The 11,339-nt window shown below is 34.8% G+C and overlaps 2 protein-coding genes across 2 annotated transcripts; one reads left to right on the forward strand and one right to left on the reverse strand.

Moving 5' to 3' along the window:
- Nucleotides 1-284: 284 nt before the first annotated feature.
- On the forward strand, nucleotides 285-3,788 carry LOC149734129 (serotransferrin-A-like). The gene is made up of 8 exons (XM_089881170.1): nucleotides 285-446; nucleotides 567-709; nucleotides 1,040-1,136; nucleotides 1,600-1,758; nucleotides 2,004-2,175; nucleotides 2,575-2,679; nucleotides 3,000-3,123; nucleotides 3,524-3,788. The coding sequence occupies exons 1-8, from the start codon at nucleotides 404-406 to the stop codon at nucleotides 3,686-3,688; spliced, it is 1,008 nt and encodes a 335-aa protein (XP_089737296.1). The 5' UTR covers nucleotides 285-403; the 3' UTR covers nucleotides 3,689-3,788.
- On the reverse strand, nucleotides 3,597-11,337 carry LOC149734130 (adhesion G protein-coupled receptor E5-like). The gene is made up of 12 exons (XM_089881271.1): nucleotides 11,176-11,337; nucleotides 10,492-10,637; nucleotides 10,093-10,192; nucleotides 9,414-9,674; nucleotides 8,999-9,127; nucleotides 8,132-8,224; nucleotides 7,468-7,577; nucleotides 7,083-7,290; nucleotides 6,482-6,611; nucleotides 5,888-6,045; nucleotides 5,363-5,533; nucleotides 3,597-4,960 (listed from the first exon to the last, which is right to left on the reverse strand). Exons 1-12 carry the CDS (start codon nucleotides 11,335-11,337, stop codon nucleotides 4,733-4,735), a joined length of 1,896 nt encoding a protein of 631 aa, XP_089737397.1. The 3' UTR covers nucleotides 3,597-4,732.
- Nucleotides 11,338-11,339: the final 2 nt, after the last annotated feature.

The following is an 11,339-nucleotide window of genomic DNA, read 5'->3' on the forward strand; positions in this document are numbered from 1 at the left end:
AAAACTTGTCAGCTTCAACTCAGTTTCGCTATGTTCGAATTTTAAAGCTAAAATACCGGATCTGTCTGTAATTCAGTTTCATAAATCTGCATAAACCCAAATCGCAGGGCTGTATAAGGTTACATGTTGCGTAGTGCAAGGCAATGGGCGAAACAAACAGGAAAATACTTCCTTTTAATTTTAAATCGATTTTCTTGAGCGGAAGCTATTGCCAGACTTGATTGTTTTCGATCTGCGACGAATTGGTTTTCAAATGCTTTGGAATTGCAAAAGAAATAGAGATAATTCAAGAGCAGAATTTGTTGTGGGAAAGAAAAGTGAAAATGCGAAGTCTATATAAATCGCAGTCGAAATAGCTTTATTCACATTACTACCCAGACGGAACACAACGAAGAAGAAGAAGATGAATTCTCTACTTTACTTCTGCGCACTTTGTGTTATACTGTGTAAGTACCTTGTACTATATATTGTGATCATTCGTTTAGAACAGCAGTCGGCTTTAAAGAGGATTAACCCAAAGATTGGGTCATGATGATATAAAAAACAAAAAATATTTTACTTTACAGCAAGTCCAGCATATGGTTACCGTTGGTGTTGCAAGTCGATTGCCGAGTTTCGGAAATGTTCGGTGTTAAGTGGAGGGAACAGCGCATTCCAGTTCAGCTGTGTACTTGCCAATGGAACTGCTGACTGCATGGACAAAATTGCGGTAATTAAAAGTGCACGTATTGCTGGCCTAAAATTTTGACGTTGTAATTTTCGAGCACTTGTTGTATAGTGTGGTGGGGAAAGATGGGACATGTTTTCATTCCATTTTGTTGTCCCATTTAGTAGTATACAAAGACTGTTTTAATTATATAATTTAAGTTATATGACCTTAGCCTCACGACTTAAAACGGCGGTTGTTAATTGCTAAAAAGAGGTTAGAAAATATGGATATTATTTACTATAACGGTATCCCATCTTATCCCCCAGTAGTATACATATAATTTGCTTGCATAATACTTTGTATTCTAATCTGTAAACAATCTTATTTCAGCACGATACCGCTGATATAATAGACCTGGACAGCGGGGACGTTTTCAAATACAGAGATCAAATAACAGTAATCGGTGCTGAAGATTACGGTAATGGAGGTATGGGTTATAATATATCTGCGTAATGAGTGAATGTAGCTTATCTTTACGAATTAACAACAGTCGTTATATAACACGGTTGTTCTGTTTCATGCACCTCGTGTTTTGTCAAAGTTAATTCCTATGAGCTTTGCGAGTGATTATTAATACTTCTACCATTGTGTGTATGTGTCCTTGGGTAAAACACTTAACCACAATTACTCCAACCCAGTGTTTAACAATCCTAATTGTCAGCCAAACAAAAAAATACCTCAAAGTATCACACAAAAAAGTTACATATAAGTGGTAACTCGTAAGTTGGCACAAGGTGTATAAAACGGAACACTTGTTCTTTTACAACTTCCATTGCCCCGCCATGTGAGGATAATTAAGTTAATTTTGTTCATCTATTCAAAAATTATTAATTGATTTCATTTTTCGTCTGATTAAAACGTATTCAATATCCAATACCAATTTACTACAGTTGCCAAATACCACGCTATTGCCGTCGTTCGTAAGAACGCAGACCCAAGCATTAGTTTGCATAACCTTGCTCATCGAAGAACCTGCCATACAGCTGTGGGGAAAACGGCAGGTTGGAACATGCCTATAGGATGGATGATACGCAACAACATCAGTCCGAGTGAGTATAACATTTATACAGTATAGGGTGGGGGAAGATGGAACACCTTTTTATTCTATTTTCTCGCCCCATTTAGTAGTAAACGAAGATCATTTAAATAATTATAAAACCGTAACTTCACGACTCCCATAGGCCGTTACTGTTTAAAACACGATCAGGATATTTGGATATTATGTGAATATGTCTCCCGTCCCTCCACCCTACTATACATATATATTATAAATTAAAGTCCTTTTTTATTCCAGGCAATTTCGACAGCAGTTGTGCTCCTGGCGCCATGGACCCAGAACACCAAGACGTTGTCCCAGATAACGACTACGAGAAATGGTGCCGAAACTGCATCGGTGACGTGTTAGGTAGACACGTATGCGACCGAGATCAAGACGAACGTTTTTACGGTTACGACGGTGCATTCGAGTAAGCATACAGTTTTGTGATTCAATTTATACTTTATTTTTTTCAGAGGCCAGTTATCTACGTTTTTTATCTACGTTTTATTGTAATTATATCTTTTGAAAAAAAGCCTTTAATTGACCGAATTTGTTTTCATTATTTTTTGTCCCACTTGAAGTAAACAAAAAAAAAACAGTAAAAAAGTTATAAAACTGTATCCTCGCGACCCCAATAGACCGCTGTTAATTGTTTAAAACACGATCGGTACATTCGAATATTATGTGCCAAAGGTGTCCTGTCTTCCCCTACCCTATTATAGAGTAACCATTTCTCTCCGTGTTTAAAAAATGTTTTATACATAAATAAGTCATACGCGTATAATACCTCACAGAGACTATAAGTAGACAAATGAATCTTTTACAGTTGCATGAGTTCGGGCAGTGGGGATGTGGCGTTTATAAAAGAAACCATCATTCTTAAAAAGGATTTCCAGAACTATATGCTGTTGTGTCCAGATTCACCGCGCAGGTAAACATTTCCAACTGCTGATAACAACGAAATCAGATTAGCTTGTACAAGTTACAATTCCATGTCAATGCGTGAAGCTTGTAAATACATTTGGGAATACTATGTTTCCTAAAATTTCTTTGTCGAATATTATCACTTTCTAATACAAGCCTTGTAATACAAGTAATAAATATGAGCGTTTTTTTAACAGATCAAGCCTTTTTTAAAGAGGAATTCCTTTAAATACGTTTGGAAAAACTTTCTTTAAAAATTTCCCTCGTCGATTATTATCAATTTCTAACCTCGTTATACAAGAAATAAATAGAATAATTCTTTTACAGAGCAAGCCCTCTTGAATGGAGAAACTGCAACCTGGGTCGTGTTCCCTCTCATGGCGTTGTTATGAAACGAGGCACATCAGCCGATGTGATGAACCACGCACTTGAAATTCTCCGCGCATCAGCAGTAAGTTTACTTAAGATCTAGTGTTTTTGGGCAAAGTTAGCAGAGACGTTGGTTTGGGGTAACTCTATAATCCTACGGCGTGCGCACGTTTTATTCTTGTATACTGACATGTGCGTCCTATTTAGCCATTAACATTAACCTATATAGTAGGGTGGGCGCAACCACATCAATCCGAGTGAGTATAACATTTGTATAGTAGGGTGGGAAATATGGGCCACCTTTTCATTCGATTTCCTCACTCCATTTGGTAGTAAACAAAGAACATTCAAATAATTATAAAACCGTATCTTCACGACTCCTATGGATCGCTGTTAACTGTTAAAAAAAATCAGGATATTTGAATATTACGTGAATGCGTCTGGTCTGCCCATTCTACTATAGGCCTACATATATATTCCAGGCAAGTATACACAACTTTAGCACTCTGATGGGAAAAAATCTACTCTGGAGTTCTTCCACTCGTGGATTTGTTAATGCGCCCGCAGATCCTCAGGAGTTCTTAGGCCACGATTTCTTCTGCAACACGTATTCGATTACTTATGGAGAACCCCACCAAGATTGCTAATATCGTTTCAACATCGAAATTTAGTCATCTTGATGTATATAGTATTGTGAATATTATTGTGTGACATTATAAAGGACACACATGAGTTTGTGCTACTAAAGCTACTGTTTCATTTACTATTAATTAGACAAGTTTAGCACATAACAGAAGACGTTTATTTTAATGTAAAACTTAGCTTTACATCGAGGCACGGCTTACTAAAGATAGTAGGCCGTAGTTGAGTCTGGTAGTGGTAATAACATAGAGTAGGGTGGAAGAAATGGGACACCATTTCATTCTATTTTCTCGTCGCATTCGGTAGTAAACAAAGAACATTCAAAAAATTATAAAACCGCATCACCACGACTTCCATAGACCGTTGTTAACTGCATCGTCACGACCCCCATAGCCAGTTAAAAACGCAATCAGGATATTTGTATATTATGTCCTAAAGGTATCTCATCTTCCCACACCTTACTATATACCTTTAATTTGCCTGCCACGTCAAATAAAACATGGATGTTCTGCTGCACGCAATAAGCGGTTTCTTCACACATGTTGTGCCAACTTATGATGTAGGCTACAGTAGCCCACCATAGATATGGAAGTAGTTTTTTAAAAGGCCTTTTTTAATTTTGGAAAACCACTATTTTAAAATAGGCAACCGGATTTACTCCCAGGCAATTCACAACACACACTTAGCATAGTTGTTTCTCTAAAATAAACGGTTAGTTTCAATATTACACACAAGTTCTGGTTTGATTAACAGAGCAGATACACACACATAACCATGCGCATTAAACAATACAAAAAAGTTTAAAAAAAAAGTTTATACATCTTTAGAAAGTATGAAATACTACAAAAGAAAAAAATAAATGACAGTCATCTGATCGTCTAGTTATATATGCAGCTCAGTGGCTCACACAGTGTTTGGTAAAAACAATAACATATAGACTATAGTACTCAAACAGATTTTGAAAATTTTTAATTCCTCCCCAAAATTTTTAAAAAAATTCCAAAAGATTTTGAAATTTTCAAGTCTGTTATATTAATCCCAGACTACTTTTAAAATGCTGGTGTTGAGGTACTGTGAGAGTTTGATGTGTTGAATATGGTCGATTTTGCTGTACTATCAGTTGTGCTGTAGCTCTTTCCTTTGGTGCTATCTTGGCTTGTAGTTGACGACGGTTTAACAGAAGCCACACGTCCAAAATACTTTCCGATTATTGGGGTAAACCACATCTTTCGTACCGCTTTCTGACGCAAGCAATTCAAATAAAATATGGTAATGCCCTGAAAATAAAATACATGGCGAAATATTAGATTGAGTTTAATCTATTTATTTCTTCGTGTTGAGACGTATACACCTCGTTTCACACTGTTTCATACACCTTGTGTCTGCTTATTCGAAAAATTCATCCGAGTTTAAATAGACGAATGTAATTGTATCACATTTCGTCATTTAGTTAAAACGCTCTGGACTGTACATTTTGAGATTCAATTATGTTTTGCAGTTTTTTGTAAAATATTTATTTATTTTTTTATGTATGGCTGTTTTAGACAACCTATAAGAGACAATGGAATAATTCAAACAAACAATAAGTGCCCAGGACATAATGGTGTCGTGCCTTGAACCTGTACCACTGGGCTAAATACAATCCCTATGCTACAGCCCTGAACATTTTTGTTACTTACCTGAGACGCATTGAATATTGTGAAGAGCCATGACATAACTTCTACATATTTTGGATTGTCTGATGCCAGCATTAGGATACCAAACACCCAAGCCAAACCCATGGAAGAACACAGTACAACAGCAAACAGAAGGCCTTGCCTAACACCATTTTCTTTTGCGGTGGATTGTACCTGGTTACAAAAAGATTTCATCCTTTAGATTAGGTTTAAACTTGAAAGATTTCCGTTATATTGTTAGCATAAGTTGCACATTGTAAGATTACTATTTTAGATGCTCATTGTTAAAACATTCCAAAATGACTGTTTTTATATAAAACTTGTTGCATGCTTATAAAACTAAAAAGTAAGAAAAATGACTAAAAATGAAATTTGAATGTAAGAAAAATGAACATTCTAAAATGACTGTTTTTGTAGCATGCCTATAAAATTAAAATCCAAGACTCTTTAGATTAATTTAGATTATTTACAATATTCACCTTAATACTAGCACTTGATTATAATTCACAGTGTTTACCAGATACTTACCTTTTTTCTTTTCACAGTGAGTTTTATCATGACAACAATGAAGATTATGATGCAAGCAAGGAGTATGAGGCCCATTGGGAGAATAAAACCAAAGTAAAGCGAATATTCACGCAACCAACACATATTGTTTAATCGGTACCCGGATATGAAATCAGGATCTAAAAATACAGGTAAAAATATTAAGTTGGGGAAATAAGTAAAGACAAAATTCTGTGTAATAATAAGCAATTGAATAAGTTTGTTATACTGAGGAGGCAGAAATTCAAAGTTGTGGCATAAGTTTTATATTGCGCAAAATGTGTATCTGTCTCTTACACTTTGTGGCTACTTACAAGCTGTAATTTTAAATGGAAAGGGCTACAATACGGTATGGCATTTAGGTCAAAGTAGCATATTACCCAACTTACAAAGTCTGCACCTTTGTGAGTGAATTTTTTGTTGCTATATTTCTGTTTGACTAACAATTTGCAGAACCGATTCATACTTTTTAGGCAGTTATTTAGACTGTTATTCTGTTTTAGCAAAACAGTTCTTTATTGATTAAAACTCTATTGTTTCTCCAGTCTACCAATAAACAAAAAACTACAAGCTCACCTGAAAGATCTTTGGATAGATCTGTGGTGAATATGGTTGCTATTACATTCGCTGCTACAATGATCATAGGTGAGATATAACATACAGTCACAACTTTGCATGTTGCTAAATCATCTCCTCCACCAAACACCTGCGTGATAAAAATTAGTGTATAAACTGTGTTTTTCATTTTAGTAGGAAAACCTGTAAAAACAGATTGATCTTTATTTAAAAAAGACTTAAAATTATGTAAGAGAATATGAATAAAAATTCAGATCATATTTGATTGTGATTTAGTCCCAACAAAGACTTTACATTTCTATAATTTTTTCAAGAGTCCTTTTGACAGCTATTTAGGGTTTGGGTGAATCAGATTATTTTTCTAAACTTCAGCAGAGAGTAATTGACCACAGTAAAGGTTGATAAACTGGCCTACACGGTAGGTCGCTGGCGTGTCTTTCTTTACAGTTTTACTCGTATACCAACAAAGTAACATACATGGTAACTCGTAAGCTTGCATAAGGTCTAAGGTGTATGAACACATGTGTTAAAACAACTTTCGTTTTCCAGTCATGCGAAGACAGAGCAAGTTACATTTATTCAATCAAATAATTTTTCTTACATTAACCAGCATATTGTAGAGATTGTATGCATTGGCTCCTGTCCAAAACCAGAAAGCAAGAAGGGAAAACTGAAGGAAAATTGTCGCCACATCGCATCCAGTTTTAGTTTCAATAGCAGGAACTCCAACAAGAAATGTGACGTAAATTATGAAAAGACAAACACATATGTTGAGCAGGTAAAGAGATGGCTTACGGTCCCGCAGAGATCTGTTGATAAGAAATAAGTTTAAACTGTATCAAAATATTTTAATGGGTATATATTATTTAAAAGGTCAAAAACTATAAAATGTTTAACATCTTGTTTTAAGAAAACATAATACATTTACTCTTGTTGTCTTGTTTACAAGAACATTAACTTTTTTTAATGTTTTTTTAATAACTTACTTTATTGTTATATAGATCAGAAAAGTTGCAACAACTCCAACAATTGATAATCCACATCCTATCTTGCTTACTAAGGATAACGCTTCTTGAGAACCAAATTCAACATGTTTCTATATTGAAAAATAAAAAAGCTGCATTATACAAGCAGGATAAAAGCGTACTCCGTCCCGTGGCAAAGTGGTTTGGGCACCTGCTGCCAACCCACAGGTTATGGGTTCAAGGCTCGTCGATCCACCATCGTGGGTGTATGTGTATTTGGGCAAGACACTTAACGGCAATTGCTCCAACGCAGGGGTCACTGATGGGTTGTCCAAATTATCAGCCATACAATGAAAATTAAAAAAACAACCCCCATGTTATAACAACTGTCATTTTCCAGCCACGCGAGGATAAATTAGGTTACATTCATTTATAATAGAGTAAATCTGGTTTAAATCCAAGCGCAAATGCCCAGTGTAGGGTATTACTCTATATCATCTATATCTTATGCAAACAACTTACATTATTAAAATTTTTAATAAAATATAATACTTTAAAAGTAAATTTTAAAAAGAATATTTCGTAATATTAAGTGAGCATAATATTATATTAAAAAAGAATTACAGAATATAGAAAAAACATTGATTTTAGAGAATATTTTGCATTCTTAAGTAAACATACTTACTATAAGACAAGCAAACGTTGTGACACGTCTACAGTGACACCTAGGGGGTATGTTCCTGCTACCAACACACACTTTCCAGGCACCCACTTGGTTTTAGGTCTATTGTACTCTGAGCACTGAAGTTCTGTTCGAATTCTCTGCAGGAAACATGAATATCACATTTTATTTTTTAAAATGCAACTTAAAAACTCATAACATATGGTTCTCCATGTCCGGCGCCGTGGTATAGTGGTTAGCGCGCCTGCCTGTAACCCAGAGGTAATGGGTTCAAGGCTCGATGCTGCTACCATTGTGGGCGTATGTGTCCTTGGGCAAGACACTTAACGGCAATTGCTCCAACCCAGTGGTTACTAATGGGTTGTCTAAATTATCAGAAATACATAAAAAAAAAGAAAAAATCCAAAAAAAATAATTACCCACAAAGTAACATACATGGTAACTCGTAAGCTGGCACGAGGTGTTAAACCCGTGTGATAACGACTGTCGTTTTCCGGCCACGCGAGGATAAAGTAAGTTACATTCATTCATTCATTTTTATACATTTTAAGCGTTCTCAGTAGCACCTTTTTAACTTTTCAACTAAGTCATATCTTTAAACCTAGTTACCACTGCATTTTAAGGTATAACAGTGATAATACCTTTCTAGTTTTACCTGTATAGGTATTACCACTGGGTTTGACCAATTACAGTTCAAGCATTAATACATTAAAAGCTACTTTACAATTATTACCAACTACTTAACATTTGCCTTTTATATATGGATGGTCAGTGACTACTAGTCTTAATACTCTATTTTGGTCAGAAAATCAAAAGACCTTAATGCATCTTTTTCCATACCACCCATAAAAAAGTAAAATAATTTTGTACTTTTGTTGTGTTAGTTTGTACAATATCACCATGTTTCACACGTATAGTGTTGTACTTAATAGTGATAGGTGGTATGCTGGGTTGTGTGGAAACATCTTGTTTAAAATCTTTGATCTGAACTCGAGTCACCTGAAATAGTTAATTTCAAATTAAATTTTTCATAATTTAGGCTTTTTTTATTATAATGAAATGATTGTAAATGCTTTTGATTGAGAAATTTACAGCTAACAGCGATACACAATGCATAAAAGCAAACAAAAGCGAGCCCTCTGCTCATATCTGTGGTTTAGCAATTGTTGGTTTTAAACATTTGAACTGTCAGGTCTGAATTATAAAGAAAATGGAAAACATCATACCTTTTTATTTTTTGACAAAATTTTTTCAAAAAAATAAAAATCCAGTTGAAAAAACTTACCCGTGCAACCGGTGTTGGTGAGGGAAACAGAACATCGTTTCTGAACGACGTGAAAACCACGCGCAACCTTCTTCTTACTATTATAGCTCTCTTTTTCCTGTTAGATTCCAAATTGTTGGATGCGTATTCCAACAGTTCGCCAGGTACTTCGACAGAGTTGTCTAGCTCAGCATCACCTGAGTTACCTTGGAATCGAAGCGGGGGTTGGAATATTAAACTTGGGGTTGGATCATCGGTCAAAAACACGGGAGGTCTCACAACCTGGTAATGTACATGTAAGAGAAAATGTTAAGTGAAATTTTCCAAGTTAAAACATTTTTTTTGCAAATCCTTAATATACATGCTATATAGTTATACAGTTCGTTTTTGATCATATTTAATACTTAGAAAAGAGAGAGAATGTTATTTAAAATTTTCTGGGGTAAACTAAATTAAAAACAAGTTATTTACAAATTCTTTATATTCATGGTATATAGTTATACAGTTCATTTTTAATAAATTTGATACTTCAGAAAAAGAGAATGTTATGTGAAATTTTCTGGCGTAACTTAAATTAAAAACAAATAATTTGCAAACCCTTTATAAACAAGCAGATATTTAGTTATACAGTTCGTTTTCGACTGTGTTTTATACTTAGAAATATATTTTAAATAGTATGGGAATTTGTAGGCTACTGTACCTCTGCATCTATGCTTGTTGTTTGAATAGTGATGGTTGAGTAATCTGGTGTCTCCATTCTTTCAAGAAATACTTCAACTGCTACAATTAGTTCTTCTGTCCTGAAAAAGAAAAAAAACTAAGTTTCAACAACTAAATTCTTTTTTAAAAATGTGGATTATCTTCTATATAACAACGCTGTTATCTCAAAAATTAAAAAGTAAACATTTCACATACATTACTTAATAAGAAATTAATATATTTTAATGCACCTAAACTCAGTAAAACATACTTTTGGGTTGTCCAAATTGTCAGCCGTACACAAAAAATACATTACCTACAATGTTACATATGTTGTAACTTTTAAGTAGGCATAGGGAAATTTCTATACTAATTCTCTATTATTAAAACATGCTTTTACTTTTCTGCAGCATATTCCATGTTTTCTTCGTCACTTAATGGTTGATCATCTGTTCCAGTGACATTGACATGTCCTTTCGCTTTCCAAGTGTTCATAACATTGTTACCAACCTGTAAGACACTTTCTACGACCTCTCGAGTTACAACCTGAAATAAGGTAAGCACTGTTGTTACAATAGACTGTTGTGGACCAATACACATAACAATACTTGGAATGTTAAAAATTATATAAAAAAAATTAACACATAAAGAGTAATACTTGATAATTGATAAGCAAAGGGACATAGCACATAAAAGCGAAAATGTGCTGCCAAATAAGACACTAGCTTTATAACACACTGAGAATTTCTGTCATGCAAGGTGTAATAAGCAATGATGCATACAAAGCATAAAAGCCAACAGCCTGTAGTTTTAATTAAAAAATCCAAACGCTGCTACCATTGTGGGCGTATGTGTCCTTGGGCAAAACACTTAACGGAAATTGCTCCAACCCAGTGGTCACTAATGAGTTCAGCCATACATAAAAAAAGAAAAAATCCAAAAAATATAATCACCCACAAAGTAACATACATGGTAACTCGTAAGCTGGCACGAGGTGTTAAACCTGTGTGATAACGACTGTCGTTTTCCGGCCACGCAAGGATAAAGTAAGTTACATTCATTCATTTAAACATTTAACACTTGCCTCTTCTGTTCCAGTAGAGCTGTCTTCCGGTAAATTTACCAAAGACTTTGACAAAGAGCTGAGTATATTAGTAGCCTGTTCCGCCACATCTGCGCTGATATTACTTGATGTGGTTAGTATACCAAGTTTCACTGCATTCTCCTCAATATCCATGACCGTCATAT

The sequence above is a fragment of the Ciona robusta genome, chromosome 7, assembly GCF_009617815.1.
Source record: "Ciona robusta chromosome 7, ASM961781v2".
Classification (NCBI taxonomy): domain Eukaryota; kingdom Metazoa; phylum Chordata; class Ascidiacea; order Phlebobranchia; family Cionidae; genus Ciona; species Ciona robusta.

Bases quoted from the DNA above. Each gene is read 5' to 3' on its own strand.
- LOC149734129 (XM_089881170.1), top strand. From the start codon at position 404: ATGAATTCTCTACTTTACTTCTGCGCACTTTGTGTTATACTGT. The intron at 1,137-1,599 runs GTATGGGTTATA...AATTTACTACAG, and splicing joins TGAAGATTACGGTAATGGAG to TTGCCAAATACCACGCTATT. The intron at 3,124-3,523 runs GTAAGTTTACTT...TATATATTCCAG, and splicing joins AAATTCTCCGCGCATCAGCA to GCAAGTATACACAACTTTAG.
- LOC149734130 (XM_089881271.1), bottom strand. From the start codon at position 11,337: ATGACGGTCATGGATATTGAGGAGAATGCAGTGAAACTTGGTATACTA. The intron at 10,638-11,175 runs GCAAGTGTTAAA...ACCTTATTTCAG, and splicing joins GCTCTACTGGAACAGAAGAG to GTTGTAACTCGAGAGGTCGT. The intron at 7,291-7,467 runs GTAAGTTATTAA...TCTTATCAACAG, and splicing joins CTGATCTATATAACAATAAA to ATCTCTGCGGGACCGTAAGC.